This window comes from Macaca mulatta, chromosome 12, assembly GCF_049350105.2.
Source record: "Macaca mulatta isolate MMU2019108-1 chromosome 12, T2T-MMU8v2.0, whole genome shotgun sequence".
Lineage (NCBI taxonomy): Eukaryota > Metazoa > Chordata > Mammalia > Primates > Cercopithecidae > Macaca > Macaca mulatta.
The window spans coordinates 111,861,873-111,882,135 of NC_133417.1; the positions used below are offsets into that span (position 1 = coordinate 111,861,873).

The 20,263-nt window shown below is 37.8% G+C and overlaps 1 protein-coding gene across 3 annotated transcripts in view; it reads left to right on the forward strand.

Annotated features, from left to right (window-relative positions):
- The window catches only part of ADAM23 (ADAM metallopeptidase domain 23), a 172,596-nt gene extending 153,459 nt beyond the window's left edge, over positions 1 to 19,137 (forward strand). Inside the window, exons 25-26 of one of the 3 annotated variants that reach the window (XM_015110784.3) lie at positions 3,760 to 3,850; positions 15,592 to 19,137. In XM_015110784.3, coding sequence (XP_014966270.2) covers positions 3,760 to 3,850; positions 15,592 to 15,640 — 140 coding nt within the window. In that variant the 3' untranslated portion in view covers positions 15,641 to 19,137. Of the gene's footprint in view, positions 1 to 3,759; positions 3,851 to 7,888; positions 7,980 to 15,591 lie in introns of all 3 variants that reach the window. The other 2 variants (XM_001106619.5, XM_015110783.3) reach the window with 2 other exon arrangements.
- The last annotated feature ends 1,126 nt before the right edge of the window (positions 19,138 to 20,263 follow it).

The following is a 20,263-nucleotide window of genomic DNA, read 5'->3' on the forward strand; positions in this document are numbered from 1 at the left end:
AGTGTTTACATTTACCTTTTGCAATATATCCTTTTGGTGACTATCTTTGTCAGTGCACAAATCTTTGATTTTATAATTTAGATGATTAGATATGAGAAGTTATCCTTATCATATATGATTATGCTTATGTATAATTATGTGCTACTTGGATTTTTTTTTCAAATAACAATGGCCTTATCAATAACCCAAGGATATATTAAGTTTAAAAAATTTTTAATACCTGTGAATTTATTTTGTTTCAGTTCAGAAAAACTATTTTCATTGACAGCATAAACTGAAATATATCCTTACATGAAATTATTTATTTTGCAACCTTTTAGACATTTGTCCATGTGTCTAAAAATGAACTTGTTTTTTTCTTTTTTGGAAAAGAGTAAGGAGATCTGATTGTACGTATAATGTATTGAAATATGGAGCTACATACCAATATTATACACTAGTACATAAAGAGTTTATTTAGTATTTACTTTTCTAGTCTTGAATTGTAGTGGAATAATAAATCCCTGAAGAAAGAACTTTGGTCCATGGAATACAAATGATGACTCTGATGCCTCCTGCCTGTGAAGTATTAAAAGATACAGGATTTTAACCCCCTTTGGAATCACGTGGGAAAATAATGCACCTTCTTATTTGAGAAACTCTCTAAAAATAAGGGGGAAAAAACCCACTCAATTTCAAAACAGCACATTTTCAAAATGTCTGTAGCATGACTTGTCTATAAAGGAATTCTACATATAAAGTAGAAAATCTTAAGAAAAGGATAAAATTTATAGTTTTTGATATTTTATACTTACCAAAAATTCTATCTTTTAGCACAAGTAAACCTAGATAGCAGGGACCAAGACTAAAATTAAACCAACAAGTAATGGAAATAAGCAAGTAAACAAAAATGAAAACATTCTGCTAGGTAATAAACAGATTCCACAAACACGTTATACTGAAAAGTAAGTGTATCAAAGAGTTAGGGAGCAAAGTTAAATTCATAATACAAGGATTGTGTTGTCAGCTAGAAGCTGTAAGAGTTCCATCTCCAGGTTTGGTAGGATGAGAAGGAAAATAAGATATATCATCGTGTGTCCAGTATAGTTCCTTGAACAACAACAACAAAAAAGATAGTAGGTAATGAATGAGTGAATTAATGAATAAATTACAGAATAGATAAATTAGTATAGAAGTAGAATTTTTTTCCATGAGATGATAAATTCTTTGTAGCTATGAAAAGTAGCTGCAACCTTCATTTTCAAATATGTCCCCTGTAAAAATCCACCCACTCGTGAGCTACTCAGTTAATTTATGTCGAGGTGATGCACAAGTTCCTACTTGCCACAACAAAGTTCAGCGCTCTCTAAAGGAAGAGAACAAAAGCAAAGCAGGATAGACAAAAAGAAAATCTTCACATCTTTAAGAGATAACCATGTTCAGTACAGTGACAAAGAATCAAATGGCACTTTACATGTATTTGCAGGATACTGTGTAACTCAAAGTAGTGGAAGGGAGAGAGAACAGGGAGGGTAGGGATGCTTTTGAGAAAGCTTTTTTTCCCACTTTTATCTTGCTTTAGCGTTAAGAGTACTTATCAGTTAAGAATGTAGAGATAATTATTCTTTCTCATTGGAGATTACAGACTGTATCTGTTCATCTTGAACATCCTTTTGAAGCCTCTGTAGAAATGTCTTGTTCCTCTGGTTGTATTTCTAAAACCTACATGATTTTGTCTTGTTTCTGCAGTGAGAAATTATATCCATAGCAAAGACAAAAGCCTTTTTAAATTATTTTTATTTATCTTTCATATAGTTCTTACAATTTCTAAAAAATTAACATTCATTTAGTATCACAGTTTATGGGAGAGGGTTTTTTTCTATTATTTAGCATACGTGGCTTATATAAAAATTGCAGAAGTCATAGGACTGTCATGTATTGCAGCTCTGAGAACCAATGCCTAAAACTTAAGCAAAAAAAAAAAAAAAAAAGTTATGGCCAGGCACAGTGGCTCACACCTGTAGTCCCAGCATTTTGGGAGGCCGAGGCGGGCAGACCACGAGGTCAGGAGTTTGAGACCAGCCTGGCCAATGTGGTGAAACCCTGTCTCTAAAAATACAAAAATTAGCCAGGCGTGGTGGGGCGCACCTGTAGTCCCAGCTGCTTGGGAGGCTGAGGCAGAAGAATTGCTTGAACCCAGGAGGCAGAGATTGCAGTGATGCAGTGAGCTGAGATCGTGCCACTGCACTCCAGCCTGGGTGACAGAGCAAGACTCCATCTCAAAAAAAAAGTTATAAAATATGTATTTTTAGTATTCTGAAAGCAAGGGTTTTCTAAGGTCTTTTTAAAAATGAGGCTTCATATTTGGAATGCCTTTCAATCCCAGTATTTGCCTCCATAACTTGAAAATCAGAGTAGTTCAGGTGATTTTGAGTTCTAACATATTGTCATAGTGGGGAAACATTGCTGCCACCTTCAGTGTTGGTCTTCTTCCCTTAGCCTTCAACACTCTCAGGGGACTTTTCTGTTCTCTGTTGTGTCCCCATCTTTTTTGTTTGCTTGTTTTTTTAAGAATCCAGGTTGTGCTTAGTCAATGATAAAACTAGACTTTCTCCCTTACATTATTATCTTGTGATAAGATGAAGCAGTATACAGTTGCTTAACAGGGTTAGAAATCCAAGATTCTCTCTCTCCCTCTGGGAGAATATTTAACTGAAAATGTCAGTGAGCCCAATTGTAAGCCTTAAAAAATGGTGGCTTTGAGTCGTGGATCTTTGTTTTGTTTCACTGTCTCAGAGCACACAATACACGTAAAGGGCAGCCTTGTTGAAGCCAATCTCTGTTTTCATGGAAAAGGTGATCTGAATTTGATTTCTATAGAAATACGAGATAAAGTGCATGTATGTCCACACACTTGTGTGCACACAGGCACAGACATACAACTGCAAACAATGTGTCTTCCAACTTTAACACCAGACTTCATTTTGCCTTTGAAGGGGGAACCTTGGGGACCCCCACTCATTCCATGCCCATTTTCCAGGATAGGAAAGCTGTACACAGAAGCAGTGACATAAAGTTATTCAGAGTCTCACTCTGGTAGTCATCTACCACTTGGTGGTCTGAAGCAATTCATATGGTTTCCCAGAGACCCTAACTTTCTATCACAGCATAGTTTATCCACTTGAGACTACTACTAAACAAAAAACAAAATGTCCAAATACTATGACAGAAATCCAAACATTGCAGACTTATTTGAAATATACTTTTCAGTAACTTCCCAGGTAAACATGTATTTACTTTTAAAGCTATTCTGTCTTGAATTTCTAAGGATCTTCACAAAACTGAATGATATATTCTGAATTTTGAAAAGATGTAGCTTCTTAGGCATATTTTACAGTTTGAGAATTTTCTAAACAATTACCACTGGCTTATTACTTTTGTAATTAAAATACAGATTTGCTGTTATGCAATTTAAATTACTTTTTAATTTTACCTCACATCTGGTAGGAACTATAACAGATTGAATTATTTGTGTGTTTATAAATATGTATAAGATAATTATGTTTTTCAAAATTAGGATGTGCGGAGTTTGAAGGTAAATTCACAGTTATCCTCAAATATCTTCAATGTGTATGTAGATCTTAATTTCAAATCTTATAGCAAAAAAATTTCAATATTTAGCCAACTTTCAAAGCATGTCCTGAATAGATTATTTTGTATGTTAGTGAAATTAGTGTGTCATTTCCTTTGTTAAAAAATCTCCGTTTTCCCTCCACACAGTGAATATGGCCACAAGCAGGCTAATAGGGGCCGTGGCGGGCACCATTCTGGCCCTGGGGGTGATTTTTGGAGGCACAGGGTGGGGAATAGAGTAAGCATCCTTGCCAGTTTCAGAGTGTTTCTGTGTGGTGCCTGGTGTGTGAGGCGATGCCTGTACCTGACCCCATGTCTCGTCCTGTTGACCGTGTTTCCTGTGGTAGTGCACCTTGTGGTGTGACTTGGATATTGCTTGTGTCCTGTGGTTTTCTTTTGTCCTGTAGAACCTTCTCCTGTCTGGAACAATGTGGGGCATAACATAACACTGGGTGTGCTTCCGATATCTTCACAATTAAGGCAAGAGTCCCAACACTTCCATTGCTCCTCCACTTTGTAAAAGTAATTTTAAAATACAGACTTTTTTTTTAACCATTTATTGGCAAAGATACTTTTATGTGTGTGTTTTCTTAGGATTCTTGTAATAAAGTTAATCTGTGCCAGTCAAATAAACTTACATATATAACTAGAAATTATCAACAGTTATAGCACCTTTTAAAGGTGATAAAAATGATAACTACTAATGTTTTCTTCATGTATTTAGAATGACATAGGAGGCTGCAGCTTAACTTTTTAAAAAGGAGATATTTAGCATACTGCCTTCCTATTTTTCCTGTAAAATAGGTTAATAATTCAAAATTGAAGTCTACATAAATATTTGGAAGCAAGGAGCATTAAGAATGAAAAAATATTTAATCCAAACCTGTATAACCATAAGTGAACAGCTGCAAATCACCTGGTGGGTTGGTCTTAAAAGTAGCCAGGGTATAAATAAATATATTGTGTGCCACTTGCCCATTAAGCTGTCACAGAAATACAGTTCTCCTGATGCTTTGATTTAGGGTGCTCTGTACTTGATCCACATCCTCAGAATAGCTGTCAGTTCTCCATGGGACACTGCTTCCTAAGATTGCTAATCTGTAGATTAAAATATTATCATGATTTTTTTCTTCTCTCTCTAATTAGAAAAAGAATATTTAAGAATGGCAGACATAACCCTTTACACAGTCTTTTCTATCTACTCTGGTGGTGGTGACACTTCAAAGTGGCCCAGGAATGAATTATTAGTATCTTCAGGAATCACTAGATATCTTTTACTCAGCCACCCCAAATCATGGGCTTATTGTGAATATCAGACAAGTTTTTCTTTAGTTCCATTGGTTAAAACAAATGGGTGCTCCTCTTACGTACTGGAATTGGGAGACCCAGGCACCAAAATAGCATTAAGAGGGAAGCAGGTTCATAGGTCACACCTTGTGTTGAAGATGACATGAGTCTTCTTTCTCCTGGATTCAGGGACTTTGACCAGACTTTGATCTTCCAACTCACAACTCATCGCTATGGACTGTGAAGCTGGTTAGCACAGGGGAAGCTAGAAATACTAGAAAAGAGATTTTGTTTCTCCTTGTGTGTTAGAAAACAAAGACCATAACAGGGATAAAAATATTTAGAGACAAGAACTTTGTCCTGTAAAATTTCCCCTTGGATCTGTTGACTGGGTTATATACAGAAGAAACATTCCTCTTTCAGGGCCAGCTCCATGCATGCATTTATGTGAAATTCCTCCTTGACAAATGTTAGTTTTCTGAAAATCATCCCAAATGCATTTTTTAACATTATACATTGGCTGTAACTTTGGTGTCCTTAAATGTACTAATAGAAAGGATGAATTTAATAATCCTTCCTTTAAGTCTTAGAGATAGGTAAAATCAAAGAGGCCTTTCTTGTAACATATAGTCCTTGTTATCAGCATTTGTTTTCATCAGTCATTTCCAGTTTTGTTCGTTTGTGACTATTTCTAATTGTGACAGGTAAGTCTGTGTAAGTGTATATATATTTTTTCTAAAGATAGATTTGTTATTCCTAGTTTATGAGCACTAGTTGTCTCTTAGCTTACTGATTTTTTTCCCTTCAAATTCCAAGTTTTAGCATAATTGCTCAAGGAGTAAATATAGTTTTTAAAAAATAATGTAGTACAATATAGATTGTCTTAACATTTCTTAGTTTAACTGACAGAGTAATGTTCATTCAGTCACTAAGAATTCCATGGGCAGTTTTTTGTTTTTGTTTTTTTAATTTCTACTCCTTAGTTTATAAGTCAGGAATCATTTTTCATGAGTTATGTATTGATTCTAATCCTAACCTATGTTTTCTGAAGCTAACTAAGTGTAAATCATATCCAAAGCATAGAGTATGTACATGGTTATATATTTTTTAATGTTTGTTTTGAAATTTGATTCTCTGTTGAAATGTGGGGAGGAAATACATGTAAATGGAATAAAGTTTCATTAAAACAGAAGTTAGCAAACTTTCTGTAAAGGGCCAGATGGTAAATAGTTTTAGCTTTCAGCCTACAGGGTTGTCTGTCACAACTTCTCAACAATGCTGTCTTAGCATGAAAGCGGCCATAAACAATATGTAAATGAATGCGCATGGCTGGGTTCTGATAAAACTTTTTTGCAAAAACAGACAGTGGGGCTAGATTTGGTCTGTGGGCTCTAGTTTGCTGATCCTTGACTTATAGGATATGTTTTAGAGTCAAACAAATCTGTGTTCACATCTTGCCACTATCACTCACTAACTTCTAGAAGCCTCTGTTTCCTCATCCATTAAACAAGGATAGTCATAGTTCCTACCTCATATGATTTTTGTGAAGATCAAATGAGATACTATATGTCAAGTGCTCAGAACTGTGTCCAGCACATAGTAAGTGCACAATACAGTAGCTAAATTATTTTTATGGCTCTCATTATTATTATTATTGATGTATCTCTAAAGGCAACTGGGATTCGTTCTCTAGATGGTCATTGGTTAGTCTTAAGAGCATGTCACAAGCCCAGGAGCCTGAAGAGACCTGCACCCCTGAGACTGTATTGCAGCTGTTCTCTACCTGCCCGCCAAGCCCTGGGTGGTCTCTGAGTAAAAACACGTTATGCATATGCAATTTGAGTGCCGCCAAAAGTGACATCCATTTATGTACACAGTTGAGGGCACTGATGTGAGCAGAAAAGAGAATTTTTTACACAGAAATGAATGTATACACAAAACTCAGGGATTTTAGAGAAACTGGCAACATTGGCTTTGTGATTCTTGGAGCAGGGATAGATAGGACTGAAAGTATTTTGTTGTTAGGGGACATTGTACCTGCATATTAGCATCCTGAAGGATGGGATATTTAAAGTAATTATTATACTAGGTTTAAAGTTGCTTAGATTTTAAAATGCTGAGCTTAAGGAGAGTGAGTGAGTGAGTGGACAGGAGTTACTAGAATATGGATTAGCTCTTACCCTTAGCAATTGATAGAAATGCCACCTTGTCTTTTCTTTCTTACTGTCCTTTGGCTCTCTGCTTTTTTATATCTCTAAGCCTCAAAGTTCTGTTAATAACAGTGGGAACTTTAAAGCTATTCTCAGTTGAATCTAAGGAATCTTTTTACCATTTCCCCAAAGTTACCCAAATGAGATTTATGCTTCCTTATATCTTGCCTTTGGAACCCCATTTTGGTCTTTACCACTGTAAGGACCGTGAAGAAGTGTATCTTTGAGAGCAAGGCTTCAAAAGTCAGATCTGTAGTGATGACTTCCTTCTGACTGCTAAATTTTAACTGTCTCCAAGTGGGGAATTAAAAAGTTAGCATTCCGACCACTTTTAGGTGCTTTTTGGAAGGGCATTGTAGCAGAATGTGTTTCCTTTCCTCCATGCCCCCATTTGTCAATCAGATGGAGCTAATCTGAATGCAATGGTGTTCTCTATGTGCTTTTACTTATTTGACACATGATACTTGGAAAAGGGAAGAGAAGAAGGATGTGTAAAGACAGTAAGTGGGGCCTATTTGCTTCCAATTCTGTGAAAGGTGAATTTAATGGAACTGAATTATCAGTGGTACAGAAACTTTAGATTTAAAGGCATGTAAATCCAAGTAACGCTCACCATGGCATCTAAAGTGCAATTAAGCTAAGTAAATAAAGGCAATTTTAAATGTTTAGCCGTCTTTTACACAGGATATTTACTTCCTGAAACTGCTTAACTGCCTTTCCCTTGTGGTAATGAAAGTGGTTGGTTCATATGACTCTCTTCCCATGATCCTTTGTCACAGGTCCTAGTGCCACCAATCTCATAATAGGCTCCATCGCTGGTGCCATCCTGGTAGCAGCTATTGTCCTTGGGGGCACAGGCTGGGGATTTAAGTAAGCAATGCCGCATGTCTTCTTCTCAGTGGCTCTGGCACTTCTCTTTTCTGCTTACATAACCAAGTTTTGAGTTCCTGCTACAAGAGCTTAGGTTCTATCAGTCAAACTGCAAAATGTAAGTCTTTTTATTCAGAAATGGGTTAGAAGTGAAGAAACACGGACCCTTAACTGTCATTTTTCAGGCAAGTGGGAAATGTAGAAGGAATTCATATACACTGATTTTTAAGGAGAACAAAGAAGTTCTTCAGTAGAAGACAGTCCAGCTTATAAGACCAGGCACTCTGAGATACATTCATTTCTACACAGGACATCGAGGAAACCATGTAGTTGGAAATAAGTGGATGTAAATTGCTTGTATCTGTTTAAAACTTGTTTGTAGTCCACTGATATTTTGAAATTTTCACCACCTGAGTAATCACGCAATCATTACATGTATTTTTCGTATGTAACATAGTATATGTAGCTTTGTGATTTGAAAAGCTTTATAGTTTAATAAAAACAGATTTTAAAAGTATTTGTGTAATCCTCAACCAACTGAATTGGTTTTAAATCAGAATTTGAAAAATATGGCTTTGTGACACTTAATATTTTTAATGAAGGACTAAACATTGACCTGATAGGTAGGCCTGGTGTGTTTTGTTAGTGACCTTTTAGTTTGGATTGCACACTGCTTACTGAACTAAGATTGTTTAAATAGGCACACTGGGTATTCACAAATAAACTTTAATTGTGATCAAAATTTTGAAACGTGATTTATCCAGGCTGGGATTTCTACACTCCAGAATCATTGTATAATTGCTTTTTATACCTTTTCATGCTATAGTGGCTTGATGATTATGATTTGTAGGTAAGGCCTCCTATGCCTTCTGTGATCAATTAAGTTTGAGCCAGATTTACAGAAACAAATTTAAGTGGGAAATAAGACCATTACCCAAATTCAAAACCCACTTTGCCTCTATCTGGTTACTCAAAAGAGGAAGTTTTTGCCCTGAACTATCTGAATAATTGCCTTAATTATAAACTTTATATGTTTTATATTTGGGATTTTGGATTCAATATGTTTCAGCCAGCTAAAGTGTTATTTTTAGAAGCTGATTAAAGAAACCAAAGATGATTTAAATACATTCAACATTTTCTGCTAATTTGTTATCATATTAAGAATTAATGAGTAAGCCTACAGTTTTTGAGTGCCTTTAACTTGAAATAGTATTATAAAATTATACATCTTTTCTCTTAGTATATTTATAGAGTTGAACTTGTTTAGTGAAATAGTTTTGGCATCAGTTTCTTTTCAAAAACACACACATAAAATGGACAACTCATGTTTACATTTATTGTTTTGGTATTAATAAAATATTGCCCACATAGTAAGTCATGCATGTGGCATCTAGTAAGAAATATATTTTCGTTTGGGCGGACCTAATTCAAGCAAAATTTTTCTTAGTGTTCCACTGCTACAAAAGTCATTGAACATTATAGTACTGTCATACTCTTATTTTATAGTGCTTCCTTGAACTTTTTCATAAGTATGCCTCAAGAAAAATAAATTTGGATCATGCCCAGGCTTATGCCTCATTTGGCATTAAGAAATCCCGGTTTCAAAGGCCTGGAAAACAGTCTATTACACATCTTTGCCATCTAGCCACATGCAATGCCAAATTTATCATTGCAGTGTTTGGAGAGAAGAGCACACTATTCTGTAGCAGGACCTCAAAACAGTGGCCTGGCCTAGCTCACAGCTTGAATTGCATGTTTCTTTGGGGAAAAATGGAAAAGCCTTTATCACTGTGTATATAAGTGGATTAGGCCCTGTAAAGATTATTTATATCTGAGAGAGAGAGAGAGATCTCATTATCACAAGAGCAGAAAACAAAAGGTGGGGGATCAACACTTGGTGAGATGAGAAACAGCTGTTGTTGACTGTTCCCTGGTTGTTGCTGTGTAGGGACCTACCTGTACTGCTGAGCTAAGCCAAAGCCCCTTCCTGTGCCCTATAACTCTAATAATCACTTTCAGGGAGAATTGTGTGGAAAGCCACACAATAGGGTGAGGTATTTCATGCCCTGAAGCAAAGAAAACGATGAAGAATAATTCCAGAACATGTAACTTTAGGAGTTTAAATTTGGAGAATGTGCTACTCCTAGGTGTTGCTACGTGAGGATCTTAATTTGCTTTAGATTTTAGTAGTAGCTGTGTGGTTTGTGTTCAGCTTTAAATAACACTTCTACCTCGTAATAAAAGGCTTTTGGTGCTGAATGATAATGTTTAGATTTTCCCACCACTTGGACAGTTCTGGAGATTACTAGTCTGGAGACAATTCATAAGTATAATTATTTGCTATTTGAACTGAAAGTCTTTGAGCCCAATGTAAATGTTTAATAAGAGATTCCTTTAGAATCAGAAGTTGAAAATAGTTTGTACAAAAGATTGTTCTAAATATTGCTATTGGGAATGCCTCCTGATATCAGGTTTTTATTTCTAGAAGAAAAGTTGGTAAGGTAACCTGAACAATTTGAGGGCGTGTCAACTTTTTGATTAAAGAAAAGTATAGTAACTGCTCAGGGAAAATACTAAGTTTTCCTAATGTCACATTTCTATAGGTGTACTAGTGAGCAGTTTAGATGTAGAAGTATCATACTATACGTGACCTGCCTAAGTGTAAATGAGAAATACAGCTATGCTCTAAGCCATGACCTTGTCTGCCATTCTTTAAAGTTCTTTCCTTAAACCATTGTTTCCTCCGAAATAGGTGGTAAAAAGCATGAAAATGTGTGAATGTGTGCACATTTATGTGTGTGAAGTGATAATAAAGATGTATCAAGATTATTATAATCTGAAAATAATACAGATTTAAATTACATACTTCCTTTTAGTAGAGTAGTTGAGTCAGAGAGCTTTGGTTAATGCAAGCAAGATTTCCACAAGCAAGGTTGTGGATTTCCTGAAGAATTTTTAAATGCTTTATTTGGTAGATTTTTAAAAAATATTCTGATTTTTAAAAAATACTGTGTAATATTATGGGTAGTAACTTTACTTAATTTCTTTTCTTTTCTTTTTTTGAGGTGGAGTTTTGCTTTTATTGCCCAGGCTGGAGTGCAATGGTGTGACCTCGGTTCACTGCAACCTCTGCCTCCTGGGTTCAGGCAATTCTCCTGCCTCAGCCTCCTGAGCAGCTGGGATTACAGGCATGCGCCACCACACCCAGCTAATTTTGTATTTTTAGTAGAGATGGGGTTTCTCCATGTTGGCCAGGCAGGTCTGGAACTCCCGACCTCAGGTGATCCGCCCGCCTCGGCCTCCCAAAGTGCTGGCATTACAGGCGTAAGCCACTGCGCCCGGCTAACTTTGCTTAATTTCATACTCTAGAAGTATGAGGTTACTAAGGGTATGATTAGTCTATAGAGTCCCAGGTATTGAGGGTCTTAGGATTTTCCCTATGAAATCCTGTGAAAAACGAACATAGGCATGTGGTACACCAATTTGCTCTACTTCTGTATCTGCATTTGTTTTCATTCACCCCGTGCTCCTGTTCTTCCCCATCACCCACACACACAGAATAAAGTTATGAGCTGTGGTGCAGAGGATTGCAAAACTCTATCCTAGTTGACTCATGGAGACTCATGATACCTACCCAGCATGAATAATAATACTGCTTGATTCGACTGTTAGAGCTGTTGCTTTTGCTGGACATTAGAAAAAGCTGGACCATTTTAGTAGCATCTTCCCTAAAGCTTAGGAAAGGTGAAAAGTGTATGAAAAGAGAATTTTATATCTCCATTTAAAAGTGAACAGGATTGCCTTCAGTGCCTTAGACATTGCTATTTATCTGATATTCCCTAAATTTGAATGTAGGGTTTTAGATGTGAGCAAAGTCATTTATACACACATTAGTAGGTGATGGTGGTAGGAAATGAGAAACTCTAGGTGAAGGTAGGAAAAGAAATGAAGGTAGTAGTAACATGGTTTGTTGAAAATTGAAATCAAAAGGACTACAGGATGAACACAGAGTTCTTCCAATGATACTGTAACGCCTCAGTCTGTGGAACCCCATCACCACATCTTACTCTCCCACTACTTGCCCTGTCCATGGGATTCAGTGGCAAAGTGGATTTCAACAGTGGCCGTACTGGCCTGGCATAGCTACTCCTTACATTAAAGTGTTAATTCTGTGTAAGTATCATACGTGGTTCCTTCTCTCTGAGAACTTATTTGTGTTAAAAGCTCTTGCTGAGCCTAACTCTGGATTTAAGAGATTCTGTCTGGCCTGTGTTCCATTTTATTGGACATGTTAAAGAAAAGGTATTTATGTTCTCACACAAAATGGAATTTAGAGAGGTATATCTAGACTATTACCAGCAAAGTTAAGAGTTATCTGAGGCCGGGCACGGTGGCTCATGCCTGTAATCCCAGCACTTTGGGGGGCCGAGGTGAACGGATCGCCTGATGACAGGAGTTCGAGACCAGCCTGGCCAACATGGTGAAACCCCATCTCTACTTAAAAGACAAAAAGTAACCGGGCATGGTGGTGCACACTTGTAATCCCAGCTACTCGGGAGACTGAGACAGAATCCCTTGAACCCGGGAGATGGAGGTTGCAGTGAGCCGAGACCACACCATTGCACTCCAGCCTGGGTGACAAGAGCGAAAAACTCTGTCTCAAAAAAAAAAAAAAAAAAAAAAAAAAAAGTTATCTGAATTCAAGTCAGATAAAATTTGAAAGGAACTTAATATTGCTAATTATATTTTCTCAAAAGAGTAAACACCATTTTTTGTGGGGGCCTTTTGATTTTTATAGGATTAGGAAATGGAATTAAATTTGGCTAGTCTTTCCATGAGGAGGATAGCCAGACTGCTGCTTTTTTGAATTCCATGATTATATCCCTGTCCAAAATGAGAAGCCTAATTCCCTTAATGCCTGGGACTCTTGGGTTAGGCACTTTCTCTTTCATGGTGCCAGACAGGCCAGGAAGATCAGTGCATTTCCCTGCCCCAGCACCCCAGGGAAGTGAGCTCAGTGTATGGTGGCCTAGGAGGGGTTGGGCTAGGGGCACTTCATCAGGGGGTGACTCAGCATAGAATGATAAGAATGTGCTAACCATGGATAAATATATGCCCTTGAAAGAAGGTCTAAAGGCTTTACAGCTTTGAAATGGTTATTGTTACGCAGAGAGTCTTGCTTTAATTTTGTGTAGATGTTTATGTGTATAATGTATATTGTAGACAAAAGTCCAGATTATTTCAGAAGTAGTAAAAATTGATGAAACCTGTGACAATGTAAGCTTTATGGATTATGCTGGTGTTTTATAATGATCCAGAAATACCTTACAGGTTATGAGAAAGTTAATTACCTTCAGAATCCTAGTGAGCAGAGGGTATTCAGAAGAAACCGTTATGGAAGAAAGATAGCAAGGACCTGCCCACAGTAGTTGTACTTTCACATTAAAATTGAACTGCAAGAATATTTTTTTCATAGAGAAAATTCAGACCGTTCTCAACATAGAGTGGCCATGGTGGTTTTACAATTGATGTGTGAGGCACCTTCACAGCCCACTTGCCTCCGGAGTGTTCATCTCTGTCCTCATCGTGGGGTTTCTTCCCTTGTAACTGAGCTCACCTTCTCCCTGCTGGGACATCAGTGGAAGAGCTAAAGTCCTGGAATGCCCCATTGGTGTTCAGAGTCCATTTTCATCCAGAAAGATACAGGTCTGCAGGATGGCTCGGCCCCTCGGTCTGACCTGGGAACCCAGTGATCCTATAGAGCAATATTTCTGTAAAAAGGTGCAACCTGAGCTTCAAAAACCAACTTTTAAAAAGAGCACAAGCTTTTGGACACCAGCGGTTGTCTGTGTGCCAGGATGAAATGGAAATGTCCTATCTCTATTTAGAAGTGGACTGCATTGCTGTTATGACCTTGGACATGGCTACTTATGGGTCATTCCCGAATTTGAGTAAAGGAATTTAGATGTGGGCAATATAGTCATTTACATGCACAGTGCTAGTTTGGTTTGCCCTTTCCTCTACATTTGGATTTACTGAGGAAACTTTAACATTTATCTTGAGTTCTAACAATACATAGCTTACAAGATTGGGGCCTCTTGTCCTTCAGGGTCACTTCACAAGGTCAGGCAGTCTCAGTTTTTCCTCCCTGACTCACAGAGTATGGCTCCTTAAACCTCTGCCTTCCAGGGATATGAACATAGGTGGCAGATGGAGACCCTGTGGTCTGCAGCAAACTAACTTGGTGGAGGATGCGTTATGGGATACTTGCCTTTTGGTCTCACACTGGTTTCTTAGGCAGCATCACCAGTGCCCGCTTCCAAGAATGTTGACTTAAAAGAGGGCTGGGTGGGAATGATGAAGAAAAATAAGCAGCATTGTTGCAGATAGTGTTGGCTGCAATGGTTGCCTGCTAGGCCAATGAGTCACACACTTAGGTCACTCATGAAGATGTTTTAATGTAAACTTTTAAAAAGAAAAGACAAGTTTTCTTTAAAGACTTTTATGTTGATATTTCAAAAGAGAAGCATCAAAGTGACCATCTTGGGGAAAATAAGAACTTTGCAGGATGCCTTTATACTTATTTTGAGCTTTGGTTTTGTTTTTATTTTGAATTACTTGTTGGGGAGGAGGAATATATTGCAATGGCTTTGATACTTAGGGCCTGTAAGGGTATCCAAGCTGGCCCTGAGTCAGTGGGCAGGAGAATGAGGGCTCTGGGGACTCCTCAGTCTCCAGTTTTGCATGATGCCTCGGTGGCAGCAGCATTGCACCCGCCCAGTATGCAGACTAAATGCATGAGCCCCTTGCTTGATGCCCCACATAAAGCCAGACCATGGGGAGGTTGCAACCAACTTTTATTGTTGCCTTGTAGTGTCTTGCTGGTTCTTTCTTTTCTCTTTAAACATAGGAGCCACTTTTTAGGAGACTGGACATTGTGAGCAAAGCATTTTAACTTGCCAATTTTCAACTAAGCTAAATTCTGCATTTGCTTAACTAACCTGAACCTGTGTCCACTCTCCTTTGAGTGCACCGTCTTATTGTGCACTCTGTTTTCCAACTTTCTAGATATGAAAAATGCTTGTTCTATAGTAGGGTAAGAGCTCACACACCCAAGGCAGCAAGATAACTGAATAGAGCAAGGCTTTTTTGCCACTTTGGCAAAGGCCAGTCCACTGCTGTAGAACTGGTATAAGCCTGAAGGGAAGTAGCTACGAGACTTTCCATTTTTCTTAATTATCCCAATAGGCCGCTTCACGGAAGAGGCCTCCCTGTAATAATTTTCACCTAATGAATTAGCAGTGTGATTATTTCTGAAAGAAGACAAATTGGGCCGCAGAGTCTTCTTGTGATTTAAAATGAACAACTCAAAGTTTCTTTTGGTCTTCATCAAAGGACATACTCTAGGGGGTATGTTATGAAGACATTCAAAAATGTTAGCTGTTCTATCTTTCAATTTCAAGTTATTCCGGAGACTGCCTCCATGTGAGTTAATTACTTTGCTCTGGAACTAGCATTATTGTCATTATCATCACCATTCTCTCATCATCATCTGATTAATATTGTGGATTTTCCCCCTCTGCTTGCATCTTCTTTTGACGCACTCTGGAAGAAATGTCAAGAAGAGAAGGTTTGATCCTACTCAGCAAGGCCCCATCTGAATCAGCTGCGCTGGATGGACACCACCTTGCACTGTTGGATTCTGGGTATGACATACTCGCAGCAGTGTTGCCGGAACTATTAAGTTTGCAAACAAAACCTTTGGGTGGTAATGACTACGGAGCTAAAGTTGGGGTGACAAGGATGGGGTAAAAGAAAACTGTCTCTTTTGGAAATAATCTCAAAGAACCCCTTTCACCACCTGTCAATAAAGGGGGAGGGGGCAAAAGACCATGCTATAAAAAGAACTGTTCCAGAATCTTTTTTTTTCCCTAACGGACGAAGGAACAACACACACACAAAAATTAAGTGCAATAAAGGAATCATTAAAAAACATAGTAAATGATTTTTTTTCCCTCAGCCTGCTGGCACTTAATATCTTCTAAATGATTTGGCATGATTTTTTTTTCTTTACTACCGATGACAAACTCCAGTGGCATGAAGATCTAATTTTCGAAAGGGTAAAAACTGCATGGCATATATACAACAAGCTAGCAAGCCAATTCTCAGCAAAACCTGCAACAGAATTCCTAAGGTGAAGATGACAGATGAACACACAGAAGCTGCCTGGGCCTCTTCACTTAAACACGTCCCCACACCCCATCCTCTCGGAGCCCCACTACTTACCCCCCACCTCCCACCCTCTATAATCCCCACTCCCCACTGGAGACCAGACCAGGGCAGAACTCCACGGACCTTGCTCTTGTTGATTCACTTTCCCCATTGTGTTTTCTCCTGGACTGAGCATCCTTTGGAAATGGGAGCTGGAATTTGAACAATGATGCTATTGTATAGTTGTTTTATAAATGTAAATATGGAAATAAGAGATTTTGACACATCATTTCCACTTGTCTGTATTGAGATATTTTCCTTGTAAAGGGTCTCTGTAAACTTGAGTTTATTTTTTGCTCCCCATCTTTTTTGTTTCTTGTCTCTCTTTCTCTGTCTCTGTCCTTCTCTCATAATATGTTATACAATGACTCTTGGGCTTGCTTAAAAAGACAGATGTAGCCACAGATGCAGGGAGTTTGGGCACAAAACAAGTGCAGTTTAAAGTTGGTGTGCATTAAACCAAAAATAAACAAAAGGGGGGGACACAAACAACAAAATAACCCATATCAAAGACACAAAATTAAGTAAGTGGAAATATATGTACTAAGTCTCAAAAATTTTTTGATGTCATTATAAACCTATGTATATAATGTAAGAAAGTAGACACCCTTTCAAATTAATCACAAAAGTGCCAAGCTCATGATTTTGGTTTTCGGTGTTGACAATTTTCTTTCCCTGTCTTTAATGTGAAAGGAGGATAAACTTAAAGCCTTAAATAAAAAAAAAAAATTTAAATGTTAAAAGCTTGGAAAAAATTAAACTTTCCATTTTATTTGTGTTTGTTAGCATCAATATTTCATCCATGCTTATTTTCCTGCCTCAAAATATATATGGTAGAACCCTATTGGAAAAGTGGTAATGGGAATAGAAGGAGCAGTTACCTTTGTATCCACGTTGTTAACATAGGCTTTTATGCTGTGCCATGCTTTCAAGAAACCTTGTTTGACCTCCGGCATTTTACTGATCAGTGGACCATTGCACTGGATTGTAATGGGATTCTACTATATACAAATCCACATTCTTCTTCTCCCTCTAGCCAGATTTGCAGATGTAATCTGGGCTTTCCAAGTCCCTCTGAGTTTCCTTCACTTTTACTGATTTTTTTCTTCTAAATATGGTCAAGATAGCTTCTGTCACATGTTAAATAAATAAGCTAAAGAAATTCGGTCCCAGCTTTGTTTTAATGTACAAACCTGTATGTGATCACTTCAGTGAGCATCCATCTATAGATGGGCTTTAGTAAAGACTGTCCCAAAGAGCCCCTACTTCTCTAATGCCCTTTTTTTTTTTTTTTTTTTTTTTTTAAGGAAAAGGACATGCAGTTTTACTCGTCACTTCTTTATGACACCAAATCCATTGCTAGATTTAGCTCTTGGTCCCTTTTCAGCAAGATTCATGTTATCAGTCTTACAACTTTGATTTTGGAAAGTTGGAATGCACTGCTTAACACAGTGGATTTTTTCCCCCCGAGGTGTCTATCACTGGGGAAGTACCACAGTCATAGAGCAGAAACTTTAATTTCTATTTTCTACAATAGACCATCACCAAACATCTTACTATGTTGTTGCTTTCTGAGTAATAGGTGCTATACAGGTAGGCGGGCTTTCTCTAGGACTAGCTGTACATTTATATTGTAATAACAGGGCTATCTACAAGGCCTCTCAGCCTTACTCCTGGCTTCATAGGACACAGGTAGCATCCCTCTAGTTAGCGGCAATGGCTCTTTCAGCTCGGAGGAAGCTTGGAGGAAACTCAGATTACTTGGTATCTTTTCCTGTTGCTGCATTGCTTAGTGTTTCCTTGTTGCTGGTTCCTACTCTCTAGTAGATACTAAGCTGCTGCGAAGTACACCATACACATTTCACTGAGATTCCAGAGGCACCATGGTGACTTAACAGAAATAAAATCGTGGTGGTTACAAAACAATTTAAATCTCTATTGTTAACTTTTAAGCATTTCACAAACAACATTGTAAATGTGCGATGTTATGTTTTAAATCAGACCACAGTGGTCCCCAAATATTATGTACATATGGCAAATGTCAGTGTAACTTTTTGTTACACTGGCAATTTCATAGGTAATCGAACCTATGCTCCAATGTTAAAGTATTTGTGTATATGTAAAATACACAAGCTTTAAGCTATGTGTGTATGAATATGAAAGATAATGCAACCATATCAATCGTAAAAATGGATTATAATTATTTTTGATGGTATTAGGTTATGTAGTTTCAAACTCTTTGCTGTATTTTCTTTTGCACATGCCATTCATTTGCTAATTTTTGTGGTGTGGAGATTCCTTTTTATTAATTTGAGCCCAAAGCACAAGTGTATCACTGTTTAATGTTACCCAACAAGAGTTAGTGTTAAGTGATGATCAAGTTCCCATTTCACCTGCTCTACTTTTGCTGCGTTAATTAATGACACCTGGATGAGGAGACATGCGCTAACTTCATTGCTCATCTGGGATAGTGCATGAGCCCATTAGAGCTACTCCTACTAGATAACTGAGCAGTACACATAAGTGCATGTTATGAAACATGAATCACATAGAGCTGTGGAGTTTTACCAAGTGGTGTGTGTGGTTTTTGTTTTTTACTATGCAACGATGGGAAATGCACAAACTTTTCAAAGACTAGTGTCTGAAGAACTTTACAAACAATACTTGAATCCTTTCTTTAAAGTTATCCCATCATGTTTTATAGTCATTGTTGCTTCCATTGTTAATTTCCATTTTTAAGTGCTTTGTAATTTTTTTAACTGCACTACCTGAAGTTTTGTTTGAAATTAATAAACTCATTCATATCTTGTTGGCTGCCTATGAATGGAGATTCAGTAGTCATTGTATGCATCTTTAAGTCAAATGTGTATTAAAAGTTTCATTAACATAGAATGTCGTAGCTTTATACTTTAATCAGTTCTTTTAAACCCCTTTTCTGTGTCGTCTTACATTGCTGATTAAATGGCTGTGTGCCTGATATCATCAGAGTTTTAGCATGGATCCAAAGGCTCACTGAAAATTTAAGCAGTCAGTGGCACAAAACAAAATCTCTGATTATTGATAAATATATGCCTGATTAGGATTCAGTTTCATTGGATTCATTGGACTCTTTTGCTTCTTATAAATCAGAAAAAACCTACCTTAGGATCGATTATAGGTTTTTTTGTTTTTAGTGTCTCCCTTCTGAGTTTTAAGAATGGATAGCTAGTAATCACATCCACACTTTGAACCTGGTACCAAATGTATGATCAAGCAACAAAGAAAATAGAAGGAAATCTGGTTATATAAATTGTACTGTAGGCCGGGCGCGGTGGCTCAAGCCTGTAATCCTAGCACTTTGGGAGGCCGAGATGGGCGGATCACGAGGTCAGGAGATCGAGACCATCCTGGCTAACACGGTGAAACTCCATCGCTACTAAAAAATACAAAAAAAACTAGCCGGGCAAGTTGGCGGGCGCCTGTAGTCCCAGTTACTCCGGAGGCTGAGGCAGGGGAATGGCCTAAACCCGGGAGGCCGAGCTTACAGTGAGCTGAGATCCGGCCACTGCACTCCAGCCTGGGCAACAGAGCGAGACTCCGTCTCAAAATAAATAAATAAATAAATTGTACTATGAAAAACATTCTAAGGAAGGCATTTCTTCACAGCTCCCATGGAATTGGTCACCAAATTATATCCTTTCTTCAAGAATGTCTTCAATATGTCTCCTCTCCATCCCATTGCCATGCCTTGATTTGGCCTTAACAGACACATATCTCACATGTATCTACAGCACTGACACACAGTTGCTAATCTGACCACATCACTCCTTTGATTAAGCATTGCAGGGCTTTTCATTTCCTGTAAGTTAAGGCTCAAACTTAATAACACAACGTAAATTCCTGCCCACCTCTCATGATCTCAAACCTGTTTCTTTTTGTAGCCTCATTGACTCATCCTCTTGTAGTTGCCTTAAAGGCCCCCTAGAGGAACCTCTTGTACTCAAGGCCCAACTATCTTATTTAAATGTTACATC